This window comes from Sinohyriopsis cumingii, chromosome 17 (genome assembly GCF_028554795.1).
Source record: "Sinohyriopsis cumingii isolate HCF-2022 chromosome 17, ASM2855479v2, whole genome shotgun sequence".
NCBI classification, from domain to species: Eukaryota; Metazoa; Mollusca; class Bivalvia; order Unionida; family Unionidae; genus Sinohyriopsis; species Sinohyriopsis cumingii.
Genome location: NC_142977.1, coordinates 109138566 through 109165164, shown reverse-complemented (window position 1 = coordinate 109165164; position 26599 = coordinate 109138566). Strand labels below are relative to the sequence as shown.

The following is a 26599-nucleotide window of genomic DNA, read 5'->3' as shown; positions in this document are numbered from 1 at the left end:
ATCGCTACCCTACACTGCAAAACACAAACACTCGTGAGAACGTAAGAAAAATCTAATAGTAATGTAAAGTGATGTGAGAGAGCTCATTTTTGTGTCTGATTTTTAATTAATAGGGTATTATCTTTTGACTTTTGCTAGACCCATTGGAATTTCCACCTTAAAGAATTCCAGGATCATATTTAATTTAGCTCTTTGTTACCCTTAATCCTAAACCTGATCCAAATAATTGCAAATTCTCTACCTCCCTCCCACCCTATCTCTCTCAGTAAGACGGTCAATAGGGTTCCGCTACCCATTTTGTTCATTAATTTTGAAATAATTTGTTTGATAATTAACTATTCCTTTTGAAGTTATTTGACAGTGTTCATGACAATTTCTTGTTGTTTTTTTAAAAATTAAATGTAGACTTGTAATACTATTATTTCAAATGTCATACATGTCAGAAACGTTTTGCTAAACAGAAACTAACAGAAATTTTACTTTGTATAGGTTATTTATGACTTTCCACGATACATTAGATACAAAGGTGCTGTACTTTACAACCTATTTCATTTTGTGATCTTCGAGTACACTTGGGTTAACACAAGTAAAAATTCATTTAAATTCAGTTTTTGTAAAAACTTAAAAATATACAATATGGAAGGTGACTCAATGTAATCCATAAAAGAAAAGTGACTTATGTAGAAATAATAAAACACACACACACACACACACACACACAGAGTAAAACATATGAAACGAAAGTTCTGAAATATGTTCTTTGATCCTTTGACACCATGTTGAAATAGCACACAGGTATGGGGCGTTGTTCAAGTTTTGATGACCGAATAGTAAATGACTAGTCAGATTAAATACATAACGGGACCTAGCAGTCAGAAGTCGGTCAAAGCATTCTACCCTTTTCACGCGAGGAATGCATATAAATTACATAGATCATATGTCTATCACCGCCAGTTATTCATCAAATCAATTTCTACTCCTTATTCTTGCATACATTCTTGCATTCATTTTCCTTTAGGTGCGTAAGATCAGTGACGGCTCGTGAATAAATAAATTTTACGAAGATAACACGACATCGAAATAAACTGTGACAAATGGCATAAGGTCCGCCAGAACAAATTAATAGAGACGATGGTATTTAATTGCAGGCATTAATTATGCAAACTCCTTTTAAAAAGATATTAGGACGTGTTCTTTCTTGACAATAATTATGCTAATGTTGAATATTAATGGCACCTTTGTTAGGGTAGTTAAATCTGACCACAACGTGCATCAGCCCAAATCATGGTTAATTTAACCTCGCTAATTATCTTTAATATGCGTGCATGTTAACGCAAGAAACTGTAATTAAGTGGGCGCGGTTTGTACAACGAAACCATACATAACACATGAGTCCAGTCTCCAACCTTACTAGCTAGCAAGGATTCGGATTTAGATCCTCGACAGTTAGTCTTACGCTGAATCTGCGGAGCTAAAAGTCATCAAAATTGTCGAACATTGTTTAAAACTGTTGTAAGGAGAACGATACAGTGATAAAGCAGGTACTTTTTGGACTGTTTTCTTTTTCTGAGTGTAGTTAATGTTTTGCAGGACTTATTTAGTTCGTTGAAGATGGAACTAAAATAACATTGAGAGATTGAATAGTTACAGAATACATTTACTTTCTCGCCAAATCATGTTGCTTTCTGAAATTCATTATTCCAGCTTGTAATAATGTGTATTGTTTTCGTGAAAACGTTTCTAGGTGTCGGAAATTGTCAATGGCTGTTATGTTAATCTTGAATGTACACAAATGACACTAAACTTTAATATTTTAAATATTCAAGTATCATAGTATCTTTACAAATATTTATATTTCTTGGTTTATTATTCATATTTTGGCATATATTTAATAATAATTATTAAAAATTACTTGTATTCAAGCATTACTTTCTTTCAAAGATCTAAACCGAAATAGTGCAAACATTTATTTGACTCTAGAATTTACTCACGACAGTTTCATCACAACCACACACACACACACACACACATACACGCGCGCAAGCACTTGAACAAAATGCAGAATTGCAAGTCATCCTGTCAGATTCTCCGTACTACATAACCTTCGACAAAACATGTAAAAAGAATTTTCTCTTCTCTATTCTAGCTAACACAATTTATATCCATAAACCAAAATAGGTTTTTTATGAAACACATTCACAGATTTATATGAACTCTGTTTTTCAGTTTAGCATTTTTCGCACTTTAAACCAGTATACTCTGGCGAGAATACTTGGAACTTGATGTTTACTATACTAGCATACTAAAATTGTGGAGGGTTTCATAATCCCATATAAACAAATTATTTCTTTAAAGATTAAAACTTTTATATTCTTTTCAGCTCATTTCATATTTAGATTCATGTCATTGGCAATTATTCATATCTCGTATTATCGTTTATTTATTTATTTATTTATTTATTTGTTGCAGAATGAACATCAGATTGATTGCATTTGCTTTTGTGGTGGTCGTCGTCGCCTCTCAGGCCGCACCTCCAGCTGGTAAGTTATGCCATCACTTTCTTGCTCATCGCTCAAGCTTCACCGCTTGTATGCTACACAATGCTATACAACGCAATACTCTATTCCAGAAACGTAAGACATATCAATTCCAGTAGCGTATAGATTTTTTTCCATCTGTGTATATAAATAAATCGGGATATGAAACGTACAGAAATCTACATACGTTCCAGATCCGTATTATACGGAATCAGCATTGAAAAAAAATCACAAAAAGAGGATATTAAACAATTTTTGGTGGGATATAAAATAGATTATACCAGCTAATAATATTGCACGCCTCAAACTGTTAGTGGCGTTCAGTATTCAACGAGCTTCACTAATTTAATGTCCCACAATTGCACTAGCTGATTTTTTTTTGTTATCGTATAACTGAGAAACAATAATGTGTTACTAAATGACTTTCCATGTGATGTACCTTAGCGTTATGCCAGAAGAATTTCTATTGCACGTTCATTGGCACTTATGCCAAACGATTTCTATGTGACTTCATTGGCACTATGCCAAACGATTTCTATGTGACTTCATTGGCATTGTGCCAAACGATTTCTATGTGACTTCATTGATATTGTGCCAGAAAAGTATTCCGTGACTCTCCTAAGCATTACGCCAGAACATGGCACAAGCTACGACGCTGTCAAATGAGAAGGTCATGTGATAAAACATAGCTTTTGGACTCAATGGCGTGTATATGTCTGCCACCAACAGATCATGAACGTAAGGTATGGCCAGTACTGCAATTAGTTAGGTATGGCCAGTACTGCAGTTAGTAAGGTATGGTCAGTACTGCAATTAGCAAGGTATGGCCAGTACTGCAATTAGCAAGGTATAGACAGTACTGCAATTAGTAAGGTATGGTCAGTACTGCAATTAGCAAGGTATGGCAAGTACTGCAATTAGCAAGGTATGGCCAGTACTGCAATTAGCAAGGTATGGCAAGTACTGCAATTAGCAAGGTATGGCCAGTACTGCAGTTAGTAAGGTATGATCAGTGCTGCATTTAGTAAGGTATGGCCAGTACTGCAATTAGCAAGGTATGGCCAGTACTGCAATTAGCAAGGTATGGCAAGTACTGCAATTAGCAAGGTATGGCCAGTACTGCAGTTAGTAAGGTATGATCAGTACTGCATTTAGTAAGGTATGGCCAGTACTGCAATTAGTAAGGTATGGCCAGTACTGCAATTAGCAAGGTATGGCCAGTATTGCAATTAGCAAGGTATGGCCAGTACTGCAATTATCAAAGTATGACCAGTACTGCAATTAGCAAAGTATGGCCAGTACTGCAATTAGCACACCTCAAGAAAATATTTTTCATTATCTAAAAAAAAAAATACAACCTTGAATTTCGCAATATGACAAAAAGGAGAAGATGCCAGTTGAAAAACGAAGACGAAAAATAACAAAACAAGTCACTGGTTTCCGCAGGTTGTGGATGTCTTGAAAGGGTATTATCAGTCATTGATTTGCCGATTTATTTTTTTTTATATAAAAATTTCTTTCCAGGCAGCCCGCTGGGTCCCTATGACATAGGTATGTATGCATGCATGTAAGAGCCTGTATTTATATGGTAATGCATGCCTGCCACGTCTAATTATGACCGTATAGGTAGATAGGTAGGTGTGCCGGTTGTACATGTTCTACCGCCATTCATGAAGCATCAGCATCGAATGTAAAACACGACGTATACATTTCAAAAATTCTTATTTTATAATGTTTTTTTTAAAAATATTTAAGGAGAAGATATATCAAAACAAATGAAACATAAATCACTATTTTCAACAAAAACGTTTTTATTCTTGAAAATGTTGCTGGAAATAGGGATTAACTTTGAGAATTAAACATTGTCGAGGTTCCTAATAAATCGTTCTTTTCGAATGGTTTAATGTCAAACGAGTGTTTGTTCCACATAAACCGGTTAAAAGATGCAATCAAAATGACTAGATAAAAGAATAAATAGTAAAACTGTCAAAGTTATCAGTAATAATTGTGGGTGCCAATGGAGTTTTGCAATTGCCTAGATAAGACTTGGGCAGGATTGTAAAAGGCATTTGGTCACAAATTTTGAGCTTATTTGTAGTGTTGCAATTACCTAAATAAACATGCACAGAATTGTAATATACATTAAGTCTCAAATTGAAACTATAAATGTTATGCTGCATTTACCTAGATAAACTTGGTCAGGATTAAGTATCAGATATTTTGTTACAATGTTCATGAGATTAAATTAATTTATATATCTCTGATTTGGAAATATTATCTTAGCCTGCAATATTATCTTTGAAGAAAAAACTTTCGAATTATTCTGTTTGTATAAATTTATTAATAGTTTAAAAATTGTATTAATGTAAGTATTCTTGGGACGTTATCAAGGTTATAATTGATGTAAACAACGCACGATGTATTTTCCCTGGCAGTCTAACTTGCAATCTTGTATGGCATTCACGTTACCTTGTCATGTGCTCCGTAAAACAACAGAAAAGAAAGAAAAACAGGGAGGTTTCTGACTTGGACATCTTTATTATTTCCACAATTATAATGCTATTTAGTAATTAATATTTAGACTTTTCTGACAGGTAAGAGTGACATATTCTCCCTTAGATAGAACATGTTGTCACGATATGTACTTAAGGCTCTGAAACCATATTTATTAAAGCATAAAACGTGAGGACACAGGCCACAATAATGTGACATATTATTGTACTTTCTCCTTTTGCTCTTATCGTAAAAAATAAACATAATCTATATGATAAATACAAACTCGTTAGTGAACAATCTAGGGCCTAGGCTAAAGTACTAATCAAGTCTATATTCTTGAATTTTGGTGTCAGTTTCTCTATGTCTTCCACTGTTAGATATAAACACTCCTTATCCATCAAGGATATTTTATATCCACACTATTATCACACATTTTTTTCAGATGAAACTGTTAGACATTTGTAATTCTCTTTATTAACTGAAATTAATCTGCTTAGAACAAAACTTAAGAATGGGATCAATAATGGTGGTCCTGACGGGACATCAGTTATATATGTATAGCTTGCATAGGTTCTGTTTATTAAATAAAACATAGACTGGTATATTATTTGATATCTCAGTTAAAATTGATTTCCCAAATAGAACATTGCACAAGTCTAATTACACTAAAATTGAAACGATGCTTGTAGACCTTTACTTGTACTCTTTTCAGAGAATGAAGTGAACTGCATTTCTTTGCAGTGTATGTCTGTGAACTACAGTAAACGTATTTAGTTTTATGCGATGAATCATGCAAACTGTCAGACAAAAAGAATGTTAAAACTCAGCTATCTTTGAACACAAACTGTCCTATAAAAGTCTAACATCTTTTTGACCTTCATACCCAATTCGGTTCTTATGAAACGATTGGCTCAGATTTCTGTAATTGTTTTGTGTTTCGCTAAACAAAACGCTGTCAGCAACACTGGGGCATTGCGTCACAAATTACAAAAGAAGTATTTTATTTTATGTTTCTGAACTACATTAATTGGATCTAGCAACACGTTTTGGAAACTCTGTGGTAAATTCTCAGGAGAAGAGAAAAGAATCCTTCATAGTTTCTTGAATATACATCAAAGCCCCTTCAGGTTCTATTACACATTTTAAGTATTCCAGATCCTTTACGAAATAGAACGATGGCTTAAAATTAATTCAAATTATCTTCTGAGAAGTTTTGAACTATATAATAATAAGACAAATTTCCTTATCTATTTAACTAAAGATATTTCATTCCAATTTATTTTGTTATTACAATACACATTAGCTTTATTTACATATAGGACGAGCTCTCTGGAGTGCGTCGTGTCATTAGTAATGTATGTTCGTGTTGTCGCTAATTAGATGTTTAGTAAATTATTTCAGGTGTTTCGGACGCGGTTATAAAAACATCAACAACGTTGGAACACAATTCTGAATTGTGAATAAATATAACATAATTAGCCGCATAGACATATCGCTATGAGCATCAACTATGTTAAGTTAAAACTAGGTTAACACTTTACTCCAGCCAAGAACTTGTTTCCCTTTGCTACTCACTGCCACAAAATATTTTCTAGTACAGAAGAATACATGTCTATTTCGTTCCACACTCCAACAAATGCGTGCCCCCCAAAAACAGTTTGGTCCATGTAGTCTAGACGCATGATCGTATGCCAAGCTTCTCCACTCTTTAATTTATGCCTAATATGAATGGAGGCAATGACAGGAACGTTTTTAATTTTTAGATTTACAGCAAAAATTAAATCACAGAGATGAGAATCACCATATTTTTCCTTTTCACACAATATTACTATATACTTTCTCTTAAATAAAGATTAACTGATGAATGATCTAAATATTTTATTATCATTTAATAAAACCTAATATAAAGACTTAGTTGAAACTAGGCTACCCATATCCAGTTCTCTAAGACTAAACAAGACAGACATAGACCAACCACCATATTGCACGGAAATCATTTATAAATTTGTAGTCTGGTACCTTGTCATATTCTCTGTGTTCTGGGGAAGAAGAGCGTGTACCAGACTACTAATACATAGGTACGCAGTGGGTGTCATGTATTGGAGAAATCGTTCTTATGCAGACTAAATAATAATAATAATAATAATAATAATAATGAGGACTTTGTATAGCGCCTAATCTTTAGAAGCTCTGAGAGCTTTACAACATTAGACAACATCTATAAGATAGAAAACATATAATGATATGATTACAAAAACAAACACCATGAAACTAGAAACATTAAGAAAACATGCTGAGAATATTTAAGGTAGGAAACATTATTAGGTCTTTAAGTTTCTTCTTGCAGTCGAAACACGTGAGTTTTGAGAGCCCTCTTGAATGTGATCACTGTGTCTTTGTGTCTAAGTTCAGTGGGCAATTCATTCCACATTGCTGGGCCCTGGTATGCAAAAGAACGCTGTCCATATGACTTTGTTTCCATAGTGGGAATAATGAGTATACGATTTTCAGAAGAGGATGTAAAGATTAAGATTTCTCGTCACCGTAATTTGAGGCTAAATTTACCCTTTATATATTCACTAATTTTATAATCGCTGAAATTGAAATAATATGAATTTTCAAATGAAACGAACTAAAATCAATTTGCAACATTTCATTATGTTATGATTCATGATAACAAGACAGAAGAACTTGAATATAGTGGAGTCGAAGACATCAGTACATTTGAAGCTAATTATAATTAAAATGAACCACTCGAATGATAAACAATCGTGCTCTTCCATATTCAAGGTTCTTGTATTTATGCAAATATAAATTCATCAAAGAACTCCGAAATTTTAAAAAAATAAACATTGTTCAGATCTCATATGTTTGATCTTCATTAGGAATGGTCTCCCAATAAATGTCTTGTGTTGACATGTTTCTTTTTATATGTATTGACCGCACATATAAAATTATTATGTCATGTCGGAGTCTATTCAACCTTATTGAAACTCTCTGGCAGTTGCTTTCCATGTGCTGCTTCGTCTGTTTCAACCCACTGTGGCCAGATTGTATTGATGTGTATTTTTCTCAATCAAATAAGTTGGACAGGTGATTAAAATTGTGTGGAGTATTGGAAAGGCAAGATAAAAGGATAACGACAACTATTATTGCTCAAGATAAAGTCGCAAACGTTTTGCAAGTTCTTTTCATTCTTAAAAGAACAAATTGAATATATATTTTACAAGATATCCCCTTACATGTACATTTGTGACAGAAACTCATCTGAACAGACCCTTGACTTACAAAAATAATCTTTATTCGGTTACAACTACAAACGGCTTAACTAGTAAAATGTTGTTTATTTGATAGAATTACAGCGTGGCTTCCCTTATTATGGTTCAGTGGTAGGGGTGCATGATCAAATCAACTTAATCATTTTATGATGCAGCTGCCTGTCGAATTGTTTTATATACACATAAGATTCATTATTATTATTATTATTATTATTATTATTATTATTATTATTCGCTGTATATGAAACAATGAGACCAGGTAGCTGCCTGTTAAAACGATTACTCAATCTATGTAAAATGGCTTCGGTGGATTCCGCGCAGTCACGTGTTACTAATGCTCTGCCTCTTCTGCTTGCAGGGCTTGGTTACCCTGGGGCTCCACAAGGCCCTACCGGCAGTGCGAGTAACATGGAGCAAATAATTTTGCAGCTTTTGCAAGCCTTACAACACCAAGGCAGCAGCCAAGGCCAAAATCCAAATAGTTTTCTGAACAACTTCATGATGTGGGAGTTCATTAACTGATACGACAATCGCAATGTAGCTTGATGCTTGTCCTGGCTTGGGATGTACCTTCCTTTTGTATAACCACATAAACTGGCTAAACATATCCCAGAGGAAAATTCATTTCTTCTCCTAGCCACTGGTCAACAATTTATATTTCCGGATATATATTACGAATAGAGTAATGAAGCTGTGGACCACTCGAAGTATTTGTAATGGCATCAATTTATGTAAGATGGTTCAACATATCAGTTGTGTTAGATCTGTAAATGAATCTAAAGTATACCTCTACAACATAAGATCGTATAAATGATTGACTGACTGTTGTCACCTGAATCAGAGTTAGCCGTGCAATTCTCGACCGAGAAAATAAAACACCATATGAAATCAATGTCTGTGGATACATGACACATACGCTGCGTTTTCTTACCTCATAGAAACCTAAACAATCTCCTCAAAATACAGTCAACTTTCAAGACTTTATATTAATTTTGCATTTCATGTCTGTCAAAGTGTTATGTTCCTCGAATACACGTCACACCATTAAAACACTGTATTATTGAAATAAGACGTTCATTTTGACGCTCCACTGTTATGCAGTTTTACAGCTCAATACAATTATGTATTCCACAATTTTAATTTCAATTAAATACTTTCTTTAATATCTGATGATTTTCTCTATGAGTTTATGTTTTACTTTGAAAAGACTAATATAGCCTGTGTAATTTATTAATAGAATATTCTGAATGTATGTAGTTTCAGTATTCAATATTCACCAGAAATTATTATATGTTCCATCTCTTTACTGATCTATCTATCTCTCTCTCTCTCTCTCTCTCTCTCTCTCTCTCTCTCTATATATATATATATATATATATATATATATATATATATATATATATATATATATATATATATATGCCTTCTGCGATCTGTCTCTATCTATACATACTTTGTTGGTTGTGGGCTAAGCATGAAAGACTAGGAGCTGGACAATATTCACTGCTGAATAAACTCCACCTGAAGCATAATAATGAAAGAAGTATTTAATTATTTTAAAATAATATAAAAAAATAAACAAGGTTACATATCATTTTCATGTACACCATATAAGTATTTGAACTACGTATTACTACTTTCACGCACAGTATAATTATTTGAACTACGTATTACTACTTTCACGCACAGTATAATTATTTGAACTACGTATTACTACTTTCACGCACAGTATAATTATTTGAATTACATAAGAACCACTTTCATGCACACTGTGTAATTATTTGAACTACGTATTACTACTTTCACGCACAGTATAATTATTTGAATTACGTAAGAACTACTTTCATGCACACTGTGTAATTATTTGAACCACATATTTATTACATTCACAAAACTACACAAATACTTCTCATGTCAGAGTCTAGTTACTTAAACTACACAAATACCACTCTCATGCCACAGTGTAGTTACTTAAAATACGTAAGCACCATTTTCGTGACACAGTGTAGTTACTTAATATACGTAAGTCCCATTTTCATGGCTGTGTAGTTACTTAAAATAAATAAATACCATTTTCATGCCAAACTATAGTTACATAAAATACGTAAGTACCATTTTCATGCCAGTGTAGTTACTTAAAATACATAAATGCCATTTTTATGCGACAGTAAAGTTACTTCAAATACATAAATACCATTTTCCTGCACACGGTATCAGTATATATGTATACAATATAAGCTGTACTTTCATACACCTATTTCAACTACTTTAATTAAATACAGCATGACTTCAATCCACTTATAATTACTTCATTTGCATAAGTACCAATTTTATGCACGCAGTATGGTTATTTTAAATACCACTCTCATGCACGCAGTATGGTTATTTTAAATACCACTCTCATGCACGCAGTATGGTTATTTTAAATACCACTCTCATGCACGCAGTATGGTTATTTTAAATACCACTCTCATGCACGCAGTATGGTTATTTTAAATACCACTCACATGCACCAGTATGGTTATTTTAAATACCACTCTCATGCACGCAGTATGGTTATTTTAAATTCCACTTTTATGCACGCAGTATGGTTATTTTAAATACCACTCTCATGCACGCAGTATGGTTATTTTAAATACCACTCTCATGCACGCAGTATGGTTATTTTAAATACCACTCTCATGCACGCAGTATGGTTATTTTAAATACCACTCTCATGCACCAGTATGGTTATTTTAAATACCACTCTCATGCACGCAGTATGGTTATTTTAAATACCACTCTCATGCACCAGTATGGTTATTTTAAATACCACTCTCATGCACGCAGTATGGTTATTTTAAATACCACTCTCATGCACCAGTATGGTTATTTTAAATACCACTCTCATGCACCAGTATGGTTATTTTAAATACCACTCTCATGCACGCAGTATGGTTATTTTAAATACCACTCTCATGCACGCAGTATGGTTATTTTAAATACCACTCTCATGCACGCAGTATGGTTATTTTAAGTACCACTTTCACGCACGCAGTATGGTTATTTTAAATACCACTCTCATGCACGCAGTATGGTTATTTTAAGTACCACTTTCACGCACGCAGTATGGTTATTTTAAGTACCACTTTCATGCACACAGTATAGTTATTTTTAATACCACTTTCATGCACGCAGTATGGTTATAATTAAGTACAACTTTCATGCACACAGTATATTAGCACTTTCATGCACACAGTGTGGTTATTTTAAGTACCACGTTCATGCTCACAGTGTAGTAATTTTAAATACCATTTTCATGCACGCTGTATGGTTATTTTAGGTACCACTTTCATGCACACAGTATGGTTATTTTAAATACCACTTTCACGCACTCTGTATAATCATTTTAAATGCTTTGTACCACTTTTATAAACGCAGTATAGTTACTATGAAATAAATAAGTACCGCTTCATGCACACGGTATGGTTATTTTAAATACCACTTTGATGCACGCAGTATATGTACATAAAATATATAAGTACCACCAGTATAATAGTAGCACTACATAAATTTACTTTTATGCACGGTATAATTATTTGAACTACATAAGAAAGACTTTCTTGCACACATTATAATTACTTCAAATATATAGGTACTATTATCATATACACAGTATAGTTACTTGATCTACGTTAACACCACTTTCGTGCAATCAGTATAGGGTTACGTGAACCACATAAGAACTACTTTTGTGCAATCAATATAGGGTTGACATAAGTACTACCTTCGTGCAATCAGTATAGTCTTAAATACACAATTGCCACATTAATGCACACAATATAATTACTTGATGCACGTGCTTGCCACTTTCTTCCAAACACTATATTTACCAAAGTTAATGGAGCACACAATGTAGTTTCCTTTAGAGACATCATTTTCTTCCACACAGCACAGTTCACTGAATTATACAATAAACACTTTTATGTGTGCAGTATATTTACTACAAACGCATAGATAACACTTTCATACACGCGGTACAAAATTACTTGAATTTTTGTATACTTTTGTAAACAGTACCACTTTCATAAGCGCAGTGTAATTACTTGAAACATAAAAGTAACACTTTTATGCAATGTATAATTATTTGAACGACCTATATACTGCTTTCACGGCGACAGTATACTTGCTTGAAACATAAGGTACTACTGTAATGAATGCAGTATTGGTACTTGAACTATATGTATAGTTACTTGATACATTCAATATCATACACAGTATAACTACTTGAAAGCATTAAAAACCACCTTCATGCACACAGTATAATTACTTGAAAGCATTAAGTACAACTTTCATACACACAGTATAATTACTTGAAAGCATTAAGTACAACTTTCATACACACAGTATAATTACTTGAAAGCATTAAGTACAACTTTCATGCACACAGTATAATTACTTGAAAGCATTAAGTACAACTTTCATACGCACAGTATAATTACTTGAAAACATTAAGTACAACTTTCATACGCACAGTATAATTACTTGAAAACAGTAAGTACCACTTTCATACATACAGTGTAATTACTTGGAAACATTAAGTACCAATTTCATACACACATAAATAATTACTTTAAAACACTAAGTACCAAATTCATACATGCAGTATAATTACGTGAAAACATTAAGAACCACCTTCATGCACACAACATAATTACTTGAAAACACTAAGCACCACTTTCATGCACAAAGTCTAGTTACCTGAAAACACTAAGTGCCACTTTCATACACACATTATAATTACTTTAAAACACTAAATGCCACTTACATTGTAACACTTTCATACACACAGTATAGTTACTTGAAAACAGTAAGTACCACTTTCATACACACAGTATAATTACATGAAAACACTAAGTACCACTTTCATACACACAACATAATTACACGAAAACACTGAGTACCACTTTCATGCACTCAGTATAATTATATGAAAACACTAAGTACCATTTTAGCACTTTCATGCACATAGTAGAATTGCTAGAAAACACTAAGTACCACTTTCATGCACGCAGTATGGTTATTTTAAATACCACTTTCATGCACGCAATATGGTTATTTTAAGTAAAAGTATAATTACTTGAAAACACTGAGTACAACTTTCATGCACACGGTATAATTACTTGAAAACACTAAGTACCGCTTTCATACACACAGTATAGTTACTTGAAAACATAAAATAATACTTTCATGCACAGAGTATAATTGCTTGAAAACACCAAGAACCACTTTCATAGTACCACTTTCATGCACACAGTATAGTTCTGAAACAAAGTACTACTTTCATGCACACAGTATAATTACTTGAACACACTAAGTACCGCATTCATACATACATTATAGTTATTTGAAAACACTAAGTACCACTTTCATGCACACAGTATAATTACTTGAAAACACTAAGAACCGCTTTCATATACACAGACAAATTACTTGAAAACACTAAGTTCCCCTTTCATGCACACATCATAATCACTTGAAAACACTAAGTACCACTTTCATACATACAGTATAGTTACTTGAAAGCCCTAAGTACCGCTTTTATACACACAGTATAGTTACTTGAAACACTATGTACCGCTTTTACACTCACAGTATAGTAACTTCAAAGCACTAAGTACCGCTTTCATACATATAGTATAGTTACTTGAAAGCCCTAAGTACCGCTTTTATACACACAGTATAGTTACTTGAAACACTATGTACCGCTTTTACACTCACAGTATAGTAACTTCAAAGCACTAAGTACCGCTTTCATACATATAGTATAGTTACTTGAAAGCCCTAAGTACCGCTTTTATACACACAGTATAGTTACTTGAAACACTATGTACCGCTTTTATACACACAGTATAGTTACTTGAAACACTATGTACCGCTTTTACACACACAGTATAGTTACTTAAAACACTATATACCGCTTTTATACACACATTATAGTTACTTGAAAACACTATGTACCGCTTTTATGCACACAGTATAGTTACTTGAAAGCACTAAGTACCGCTTTTCTTTCATACATACAGTATAGTTACTTGAAAACACTATGTACCGCTTTTATACACACAGTATAGTTACTTGAAAACACTATGCACCGCTTTTATACACACATTATAGTTACTTGAAAGCACTATGTACCGCTTTTATACACACAGTATAGTTACTTGAAAACACTATGTACCGGTTTTATGCTCACAGTATAGTTACTTGAAAACACTATGCACCGCTTTAATACACACATTATAGTTACTTGAAAACACTATGTACCGGTTTTATGCACACAGTATAGTTACTTGAAAACACTATGCATCGCTTTAATACACACATTATAGTTACTTGAAAACACTATGCACCGCTTTAATACACACAGTATAGTTACTTGAAAACACTATGTACCGCTTTTATACACACATTATAGTTACTTGAAAACACTATGTACCGGTTTTATGCACACAGTATAGTTACTTGAAAACACTATGTACCGCTTTAATACACACATTATAGTTACTTGAAAACACTATGTACCACATTTATACACACAGAATAGTTCCTTGAAAACACTATGTACCGCTTTTATAAACACAGTATAGTTACTTTAAAAGACTTAATACCACATTCATGCACGCAGTATGATTTCTTCAAGTACATAAGCGGCCAGTTTTTTTCTACCAACCAGAATTACTTGAACGACACATAAGTACCACTCTCATGCATGCAGTACAATTGCTTAAAAACACTAAGTACCACTTTAATGCATGCAGTATAATTATTTGAAACCACTAAGTATCACTTTCATGCACACAGTATAGTTACTTGAAAACACTGAGTACAGCTTTCATGCACACGGTATAGTTACTTGCAAACACGGAGTATCACATTCGTGCACGCCGTTTGATTTCTTCAAGTACATAAGGGGCCAGGTTTTTGTTCCAGCCTGAGTTACTTGAAAGACAAATAAGTATCACTTTCATGCATGCAGTATGGTTACTTGAAAACACTAAGTACCATTTTCATGCACGCAGTATAATTACTTGAAACACGCATCATAAATTGCGCTTTCAAGCACACATCATAATTACTTGAAAACGCTAAGTACCTATTTCATGCAAGCAGTTGTTTGGTTACTTGAAAACACTGAGTACCACTTTCATGCACACAGTATAATTATTGAAAACACAAAGTACCACTTTCATAGTACCACTTTCATACACAGAATATAGTTATTTGAAAACACTTAGTCCCACTTTCAGGCACACATTATAGTTACTTAAAAACACTAAGTACCACCTTCATGCACGCAGTATAGTTACTTTAAAACACTGTTGACAACGTTCATGCACACATTATAGTTACTTGAAATCACTGAGTACCACATTCATGCACGCTGTATTATTTTTTCAAGTACATATGGTGACACTTTTTGGACCAACCAGAGTTACTTCAACCACACTTAAGTACCAGTTTCATGCATGCAGTATAATTACTGCAAAACTCACAACTACCACTTTCATGCACGCAGGATGGTTACTTGAAAACACTGAGTACCACATTCGTGCACGCAGTGTGATTTCTTCAAGTATATAAGGCGCCACGTTTTTGTACCAACCATAGTTACCTGAAACACACATAAGTACCACTTTCATTGTACCACTTTCATGGATGCAATATAATTGCATGAACTACATCATTACCACATGTATACACAGTATAATTATATGAACCGTTTCGGTGGCCTAGTGGTTAGAGCGTCCGCCCCGGATGCGGTCGGTCTTGGGTTCGATCCCCGGCCGAGTCATACCAAAGACTAACAAAAATGGTGCTAACTGCTTCCTCGCTTGGCGCTCAGCATTAAGAGGTTAGTGTTATGACAGGTCGGCCTGGTGTCAGGATAATGTGACTGGGTGGGACATCATGCTACATGTCTGCGGCATGATGCCCCATTGGTAGATATCACTATAAACTGCTACACTGCAGACATCGTAGCGATATGACTGAAAAATTGTTAAAAGCTACGTTAAAAATCCAAATCACACACACACATAATTATATGAACAACATAAGTACCGCTTTCATGCATGCTGTATAATTACATGAACTATATCATTACCACATTAATACACTGTATTGTTACAAGCCAAGGGTCCTTATTTGACCGAGCGGTTGTCAAACCCTGGCGCGATTCTTGATAGAAGTCATAAGTTTACCCCAACTTTCCAAAGACTTCCATTGTAAATTAAAAACCAGACGTGTCCATTCTATACCTAAATTTTGCTGTAATTAATGTGAGACCACAGATAAAACAACCTGCCAAATATATATATCAACCACACATCTGTATGGTTTATCTTCATCAGGTTTCCGTACCGCCAACCGTTCACACCTTAGAAAATATACAAGTATCCCCTAACACTGGGAACTATTTTAACTCCACCACCTTAGGCCAGTCAATGTATGCTTTCCAGGCACATTTCGCCAATATAACTGCACCCTATTTGCCCCTATGGCGACATAAACGGTATCTGCCGAGTCCCTTCTTATTTATTCCCTTGTGTAATTTACCGGTTTAATACCATAAGTACTGTCCTTGCAGTCACGCTACCAATGTATACCACTAGATTTTAATATGTACTATTTTACGACAGGGACATTCATTCGGTTTTGGTTGAATTCACTACTAATGAACCATGGCATCATGGAAACTCACTAACACTTCACTCCGTGACGTTTGCTCCTAATAATTTACTAATTATTTCTGGCAAAGGATATTTCCATTGCGCCGAATTCCAATAATCACACAAGTAATCACACAAATCTAAGAATTCCTTAAAATGGGGAGCTATAACCAAATGCGCGTAATCCATGTTTATTACACTGAACAACGTAAGTACCACTTCCGTTCAAACTGTTTAGTGAGAACCATCTTTAATGTACAAATAATAGTTCCTTGAAACAAGTAAGTACCGCTTTTATGCACCCAATATAATTATTTGAATTGTATAAGTGATACTTTTATTTGGACAGTATAAATATTACGTAACTGTTTGAACCACATAAGTACAAGTTTCATGCACGCAGTATAGCTTCTTGAACTGTACCAGTAGCACTTTAATGTACAATATAATTACTTCATATGCATAAATCCCACTGTCATGCAACCAAGCATAATTACCTGAGTTACATAAGTACCATTATTATGTACCAAGTAAAGTTACTTGGAATACATAATTACCTGAGCTACATAAGTACCTTTATAATGTACCAAGTAAAGTTACTTGGAATACATAATTACCTGAGCTACAATAAGTACCTTTATAATGTACCAAGTAAAGTTACTTGGAATACATAATTACCTGAGCTACATAAGTACCATTATTATGTATCAAGTAAAGTTACTTGGAATACATAATTACCTGAGCTACATAAGTACCATTATTATGTACCAAGTAAAGTTACTTGGAATACATAATTACCTGAGCTACATAAGTACCTTTATTATGTACCAAGTAAAGTTACTTGGAATACATAATTACCTGAGCTACATAAGTACCTTTATTATGTACCAAGTAAAGTTACTTGGAATACATAATTACCTGAGCTACATAAGTACCTTTATAATGTACCAAGTAAAGTTACTTGGAATACATAATTACCTAAGCTACATAAGTACCTTTATTATGTACCAAGTAAAGTTACTTGGAATACATAATTACCTGAGCTACATAAGTACCTTTATAACGTACCAAGTAAAGTTACTTGGAATACATAATTACCTGAGCTACATAAGTACCTTTATAATGTACCAAGTAAAGTTACTTGGAATACATAATTACCTGAGCTACATAAGTACCATTATTATGTATCAAGTAAAGTTACTTGGAATACATAATTACCTGAGTTACATAAGTACCTTTATTATGTACCAAGTAAAGTTACTTGGAATACATAATTACCTGAGCTACATAAGTACCTTTATAACGTACCAAGTAAAGTTACTTGGAATACATAATTACCTGAGCTACATAAGTACCTTTATAATGTACCAAGTAAAGTTACTTGGAATACATAATTACCTGAGCTACATAAGTACCATTATTATGTATCAAGTAAAGTTACTTGGAATACATAATTACCTGAGTTACATAAGTACCATTATTATGTACCAAGTAAAGTTACTTGGAATACATAATTACCTGAGCTACATAAGTACCTTTATAACGTACCAAGTAAAGTTACTTGGAATACATAATTACCTGAGCTACATAAGTACCTTTATAATGTACCAAGTAAAGTTACTTGGAATACATAATTACCTGAGCTACATAAGTACCATTATTATGTATCAAGTAAAGTTACTTGGAATACATAATTACCTGAGCTACATAAGTACCTTTATAATGTACCAAGTAAAGTTACTTGGAATACATAATTACCTGAGCTACATAAGTACCTTTATAACGTACCAAGTAAAGTTACTTGGAATACATAATTACCTGAGCTACATAAGTACCTTTATAATGTACCAAGTAAAGTTACTTGGAATACATAATTACCTGAGCTACATAAGTACCTTTATAACGTACCAAGTAAAGTTACTTGGAATACATAATTACCTGAGCTACATAAGTACCTTTATAATGTACCAAGTAAAGTTACTTGGAATACATAATTACCTGAGCTACATAAGTACCATTATTATGTATCAAGTAAAGTTACTTGGAATACATAATTACCTGAGCTACATAAGTACCTTTATAACGTACCAAGTAAAGTTACTTGGAATACATAATTACCTGAGCTACATAAGTACCTTTATAATGTACCAAGTAAAGTTACTTGGAATACATAATTACCTGAGCTACATAAGTACCTTTATAACGTACCAAGTAAAGTTACTTGGAATACATAATTACCTGAGCTACATAAGTACCTTTATAATGTACCAAGTAAAGTTACTTGGAATACATAATTACCTGAGCTACATAAGTACCATTATTATGTATCAAGTAAAGTTACTTGGAATACATAATTACCTGAGTTACATAAGTACCTTTATTATGTACCAAGTAAAGTTACTTGGAATACATAATTACCTGAGCTACATAAGTACCTTTATAACGTACCAAGTAAAGTTACTTGGAATACATAATTACCTGAGCTACATAAGTACCTTTATAATGTACCAAGTAAAGTTACTTGGAATACATAATTACCTGAGCTACATAAGTACCATTATTATGTATCAAGTAAAGTTACTTGGAATACATAATTACCTGAGTTACATAAGTACCATTATTATGTACCAAGTAAAGTTACTTGGAATACATAATTACCTGAGCTACATAAGTACCTTTATAACGTACCAAGTAAAGTTACTTGGAATACATAATTACCTGAGCTACATAAGTACCTTTATAATGTACCAAGTAAAGTTACTTGGAATACATAATTACCTGAGCTACATAAGTACCATTATTATGTATCAAGTAAAGTTACTTGGAATACATAATTACCTGAGCTACATAAGTACCTTTATAATGTACCAAGTAAAGTTACTTGGAATACATAATTACCTGAGCTACATAAGTACCATTATAATATACCAAGTAAAGTTACTTGGAATACATAATTACCTGAGCGTCACAAGTACTATTATTATTGAGCCATATAAGAAGTACATTCATTCACGCATTATCGCTACGTGATAGAGAAAAATACAATTTCAAACACGTCGTATAATTCCTTGAACTACATAAGATCCAGTTTCATGCACGCGGTACATTCATTTAAATTATATGAGAATCAGTTTCATGCAGGGATTATATTTACTTAACTACATAAGTAATTATTTGATGCACGCGGTACATTTATTTGAACTATATAAGAACTAGTTTCATGCACTTAGTATTATAACATGAACTACAATAGTACCACTTTAAAGTGCCAAGAATAATTACTCGAACTATGTACCACTCAGTATAGTTTCGTAACTACTCAACTACCACTTATGTCCAAGCATTGGCGTTCTCGTTACTGGTTATTATACTTTGAGCGCAGTACTGTGTGTATGAATGTTGACTATATGTAGTTCAGTTAATTAATACGAGTGCATGCAAGTAGTGTTTATGTAGTTCAGCTAATTATACAGATTGCGTGAAAGTAGTATTTATGTAGTATAAGTAATTATCCTGAGTGCCTGAAAGTAGTATTTATGTAGTTCGAGTAATTATTCTCAGTGTACGAAAGTAGTATTTATGTAATTCAAGTAATTATCCTGAGTGCGTAAAAGTTGTATTTATAGTACAAGTATTATCCCGAGTACATGAAAGTAGTATTAATGAAGTTCAAGAAATTATTCTGAGTACATGAAAGTAGTATTTATGTATTTCAAGTAATTATCCTGAGTGCATGTATGCAGTATTTATGTAGTACAGGTAATTATTCTGAGTACATGAAAGCAGTATATATGTAGTACAAGTAGTTATCCCGAGTGCCTGGATGTAGTATTTATATAGTTCAAGTAATTATTCTGAGTACATGAATGTAGTATTTACGTAGTTCAAGTAATTATCCTGAGTACATGGAAGTAGTATTTATGTAGTTCAAGTAATTATTCTGAGTACATGGATTTAGTATTTATGTAGTTCCGAGTATTGTTCTGAGTGCAAGGAAATATTATTTATGTTGTAAAAGTATTTATTCTGAGTACACGAATGTAGTATTTATGTAGTTCAAGTAATTATCCTGAGTACATGGATGTAGTATTTATGTAATTCCGAGTATTATTCTGAGTAAATGGAAATATTATTTATGTAGTACAAGTAATTATTCTGAGTACATGAAAGTAGTGTTTATGTAGTTCAAGTCATTATGAATAAGTAGATCTGGCAAGAACCAATAACATTTTTTCACCGTTCAAATTATAACTTAGATAATGCTGAAAGTGAAAAAATACCATTAGCATCAAACAGTTGCAAATAATTTGTTTCCCTAATATGTAACACAACGTTTCATCTGATATACTACTTACCATAAGTGTCAGTGACGTTTAGATTTCCGATATGCTGGAGATCCAAATTTCAATTAAACGGACTACGTGTATGTATATAGTAGCGCTTTACGGCATATAAGCACAAATGTGGCTATATAGTGCAAACTCTAGGCAATGTTGGGGGGAAAAAATAATCACACACAAATTTAGGAAGGAAAATATTTCTAAATACAGGTAATAATAAAGAATAAGACGATAAAATATAAAAAGTAAGATTTTAAAATTCTGTAAAATGCATATAAAATAAACGACGAAGATATCACATGTAAGATCCTTTAATCATATGGTGTCACACTCTTTTCGGTCATCTGGACTAAGATGTTGAATTAATAAATTTGATGATTAAATCAAGTCGATTATGGCCAGACCTTTTTTCCTAAACAATGTATTGAAAGGAGAAAGCTACATAGAAAACTATGAGAGAAAATCTTTTACAACCAAAGGTGGTAGTCAGATGTCTCTAACATGTTTTGTTTGTTCTTTTTTCTTAAGTGAAATGAAATTAGGTAAAATGTCATATTTCACGAAGTAATCCGGAGGAACAAACAACAATCCAAATAAAGATTTCAGTTTGGTTATATATGTGACAAAGTGATACTGGTGAATATTCAATAATGGCAAAATTTTGTATACCTTGCAAACTAAATGGGTTGAAATTAAAGGACATGAAATATATGTGGTCTCTTTCATAATTAGTCTTTCCAATAAATGGATCTTTACGCATCAAAAATGAACTAAATCTAAGTATATACTTGTTATCAGTGATATTAGATTACTATTCAATTAATCGTGCAATGTCAGAAAAGTAACAAGTCAGTCCATTTTTCTGATTTTGCAAATGCATCGTTGTTTGGAATTATTGCACTTGTCATTAACAGCAACAGTTCGTTGTGTATTATTCAAACTATAAAAACACGTTCATATTATAAAGGTTCCACACTCTCCAGCAAGTTAGCGAATCCACCCACACCCATAATCATATTTTGGACAGGATTTTTCATTAATTCGATGAAAACATTGCACAATCTTTATTGATGTCCCATGAACTTGCGTCATATGATCTGTATTATATGCCATCTTTATTTGCCACTTAAAGAACCACCCTGTTTCTAACGTCGCATTCATGTCAAAAGTCTTAGAAAAAATTGTTCAGTACCATCCTGTATCTGATTTCAATTTAAATAATCTTTTTAGCAATGTACAGTCTGCACATCGCCTTCGCCAAGGTATCGAAACTGCTATTCAGATTGTAGTTAAGGACCTTCTCTCTGCTTTGGATAGTGGAAGCTTACAGTCCTCACCTTTCTCTGCAGCATCTGACACAATAGACTATATTACTCCAAAATGTATTTGGCATTCGTGATACAGTCTGATTATTGCTCAAGTTATACTTTGTCGAAAGGATACAAATTTTGTCCGTAAATAAAAGACAGTCAAAACCAGTTCATCTATGATTTGGAGTTCTACAGGGTTCTGTTCTTGGACCCGTTCTCTTCATTCTATACATGGAACCCCTCCCAAGTGTCTAGATCCGGTGTCTCACCAATTCTCCGTTGATGACACACAAATCTAGTTTCCAACATAAGTCGATGCTACCATATAAGGCTTAGTGAGGTGCATTTCAGATGTGAAGTCGTGGATGACATGTAATGAGCTACGTTTAAATAGAATAGAGCAGATGTGAAGTCGTGGATGACATGTAATGAGCTACGTTTAAATAGAATAGAGCAGATGTGAAGTCGTGGATGACATGTAATGAGCTACGTTTAAATAGAATAGAGCAGATGTGCTGCATAAAAAACAATTGTTTCTAAAAACAAAGATTGGTGGCCACAAAAACAAATGTTAGTGTTTCTAATTTAAAAACACTGCCTGTGTACGAAGGGCAGTTTAATCCAAAACCAAAAAGCCTACAAAAGTAAAGACCAAATCCATGGCCTATAAGAGTAAAGTCCCAAACCATGGCCTACAAGAGTAAAGTCCCAAACCATGGCCTACAAGAGTAAAATCCCAAACAATGGCCTACAAGAGTAAAGTCACAATTCAGATTACCTAATATGTTCGGTGGCACTAAATTGATTGTCGCGTATATACCGCTCTCAAAGAAACAGTTTTATTTGCATTTGATCTTTCAGCCTGTAGTATTTCATGTTGTTTACTTGGAAGGTTCTATGTTCCTAGCGTTCATTGTGCAGTTGTTTATATTTACATTTTTAGAACTTTACTTTTAATCGGCACCATATAGTCATTATTGTGCGTACATGCCGTTAAATGAAAATACATTTATACATACAGTAATATGATCCAGTTGGTAAGATTAACTTTAACAATCACCATCTTCATGATAAAAAATTTCCTTTTTCAGCTCAGTTTTACAATCCAGGAGGTAAACAGTTTTCTACATTTTTATTTGCATTAGTTTTGGCGGGTGTAAGAGTCATTTGAAATTCGAATATTTACTTAGCAATTACATATAAATACAAAGAAAATATTTGCTTTTCTTTTTAAAAAATCGTCCAGTTTTATTTTGTTGGATCTCATCAAAGAAAACTATCCAACAAAAGCTTGCATTGAGAAGTTACCTTTGTAAATGAATTTGAGCTCAGTTCTAACGGCATTAGCGTCACTTGCTTAATTGTTATGCGGTCATTTTTCAAACACGGAACTGCTCCTATATTTTTAAATCATGCAAATTGCCATTCTTTGATTAGTTTCGTCGTTCTTATTCTTGTTAAATATTGGTTCAGAGTTAGGTTTTCCAGTATCACGTAAGCAGTAACTGAGAAAAATATACATACTTATTGCTATACAATATATGTATTTGTTGACCATGACAATATTAACATGTCATAACAGTATATTGTATTTTTGATTAATAGCCTTTGATGGTTTAGAAAGCAGTTACGCGTATTCATTTATCGCTATAAATCTAATAATATTCATTCCAGTAATTCTTAAATAATACCGGTTTTTATGAATAATATTATTATTTTCCATAAATGAGTGACAGCATCAAAACTTGCTGGTTTTTAAACTTATTGTTTATACTTTTCTTTTCATGTCCATGTCGTGTTTGAGTCCTTGCATATTTTGCATAAAATAAATTCAACTCTAGAGAAAGGCTTTTTCTACTAAAATTATTTCGGTGACTGGTACCATATCTTTATATTGTTACGATTATATAGACCTAAACTAAATAACGAAACCAACACGCTGAGTAAAACTCAACAAAATAATTTTATTTCCCTAGAACATAAAGTGAAAATTTAAAAGAAACTTACGGTATTGTGAATTAAGTCCCATATAGTACTGGAATTCCTACGGAAACTCCAAATGTATAGAGTGTTCTGAATGAATTCCAGTATAGAAAGTGTTGATGTGCCAATAATGAGCTGATGTGGCAATAGTCTTAGTGTATCGCAATGATATAATCCATAATGTCCTTGAATGAATTCACACTAATCTCAAAACAGTTATTTAGTCCTAAATATCAATGAGAACTTTGTAATTCCGACAAATAATTTGTAAATAAACGATTCCTTTCATTTTATATCTGAGCACAACTGAACTTAAAACCCGAATAAAAATAATTTTGCTTATTCAGACAGATATGAGAACCTAAAATACAATACGATGACCAGGGTGTGGGACATTTTCCCATCAAATTTGTAAACAAGTTCCCTTCCTGGACATGTTAAAGCTGCATCTTAAACTCAGATATCAGTAACGAACTGTTTTATAACTTACAAACAAGAAAAGAGGCAGTTAAGACTTCTAGAATCTTCTAAGGTCAAAAGGCCATTTCAACATTATCGCATTATCTTAAGGTGCAATATTCAATCAATGAACAATTTAGCTATGAAATATGTTGTTTACAAATGACCCTTACCATCTACAATCATAGACAAAAGATAAATAGATAGCATAGGCATAGATAACAATATAACCATTTTATGTTTGTTATTCAAAAACACTGACCTTAGAATGCAACATTTTAGATAAAAACATATAGGATCCATTTTTGTATCGCCAATTCAACTTTTGACACAAAAAATAACTATTGTCATTATTATTATCATTATTATTATCATTATTATTATTATTATTATTATTATTATTATTATTATCATCATTGTTATTATTATTATTATTATCATTATTATCATTATTATTATTATTATTATCATTATTATTATTATCATTATTATTATTATTATCATTATTATTATTATTATTATTATTATTATTATTATTATTATTATTATTATTATTATTATCATTATTATTATTATTATTATTATTATTATTATTATTATTATTATTATTAATGGTCAAATACATGAAACAAAACACTCAATAGAAATATGGTTTATCAATTATATTTCATATTTGTTTTCTAATTATCTTTCATTTTTGTCAAGAAATCTTGAAAAGTGAAGATTAAAGTTTTATATTTTTGACCTTATCATCAAGATCAATTTCAAATTATCTAACTGTCTCTTCTTAACCAGCTGCCAACTGATTCTCTTTTCAGCACCTATTGCTATGGCGGGGGCGGGAGCATCAAGCGGTTCAGACCCGTATAAGGCGATATTGGATGTGTTATTAAAGCTTCTATCCCAACAGAGGAGAACGCCTACCGTAACGCCTGCAAGCACTGGTGGTTTGTTTGGGGGTTCGAACGGTCTCCAGCAGTACTTCCTGTATGAAACTCTGTTCAGATAGACTTTTTCCCTGAATATATTGAAACCATTCTACGATATGCTTTGTCTATAGAGGCATGCTGACAGAATACATTGTAAATCATGCCTATCAACATTAAAGAAATTTCAATCTGGACAACTATAGTAACATAATTTCGCCTTGATATTATAGACTCACATCATGGAAATAGGACACGTAAAGTTCGATCCTTTTTTAATTAAACTAAAGAGATAATATTGTTTTTATTGGGTGTCGTTATCATTTTGGGAATCGGAAATTAAATAGTCAACATACAATGATCGAGTTTTTGTTTTGAAATATCAAGGATTCCCTGTGTGATAAATATCAAGTTGTCCCATGTGATAAATATCTAGTATTCACTATGTGATACAAATCGTGCATTCCTGATGAGGTAAATACCTATTATACTCTTATATGATAAATTGATATTATTCCCTATGTGATAAATATTTAGTATGCCCTATGTGATAAATATA

The 26599-nt window shown here is 32.8% G+C and overlaps 1 protein-coding gene across 6 annotated transcripts; it reads left to right on the top strand.

Moving 5' to 3' along the window:
- Positions 1–1399: 1399 nt before the first annotated feature.
- On the top strand, positions 1400–26398 carry LOC149779650 (uncharacterized). Of its 6 annotated transcripts, XM_089940458.1 has the most exons (5): positions 1400–1541; positions 2470–2540; positions 4062–4088; positions 23764–23784; positions 25933–26398. In XM_089940458.1, the coding sequence occupies exons 2-5, from the start codon at positions 2471–2473 to the stop codon at positions 26121–26123; spliced, it is 309 nt and encodes a 102-aa protein (XP_089796584.1). In that variant the 5' UTR covers positions 1400–1541; position 2470; the 3' UTR covers positions 26124–26398. The 6 variants fall into 6 exon arrangements, with proteins under 6 accessions (XP_089796584.1, XP_089796586.1, XP_089796585.1 ...); XM_089940460.1 differs by lacking the exon at positions 4062–4088; XM_089940459.1 differs by lacking the exon at positions 23764–23784.
- The last annotated feature ends 201 nt before the right edge of the window (positions 26399–26599 follow it).

What these genes read in the sequence shown, in the direction of transcription:
- LOC149779650 (XM_089940458.1), top strand. Translation starts at nt 2,471, where the DNA reads ATGAACATCAGATTGATTGCATTTGCTTTTGTGGTGGTCGTCGTCGCC. An exon ending in GCTGGGTCCCTATGACATAG is followed by an intron (nt 4,089 to 23,763) that starts GTATGTATGCAT and finishes TTCCTTTTTCAG; the next exon opens with CTCAGTTTTACAATCCAGGA. An exon ending in TCAGTTTTACAATCCAGGAG is followed by an intron (nt 23,785 to 25,932) that starts GTAAACAGTTTT and finishes TTCTCTTTTCAG; the next exon opens with CACCTATTGCTATGGCGGGG.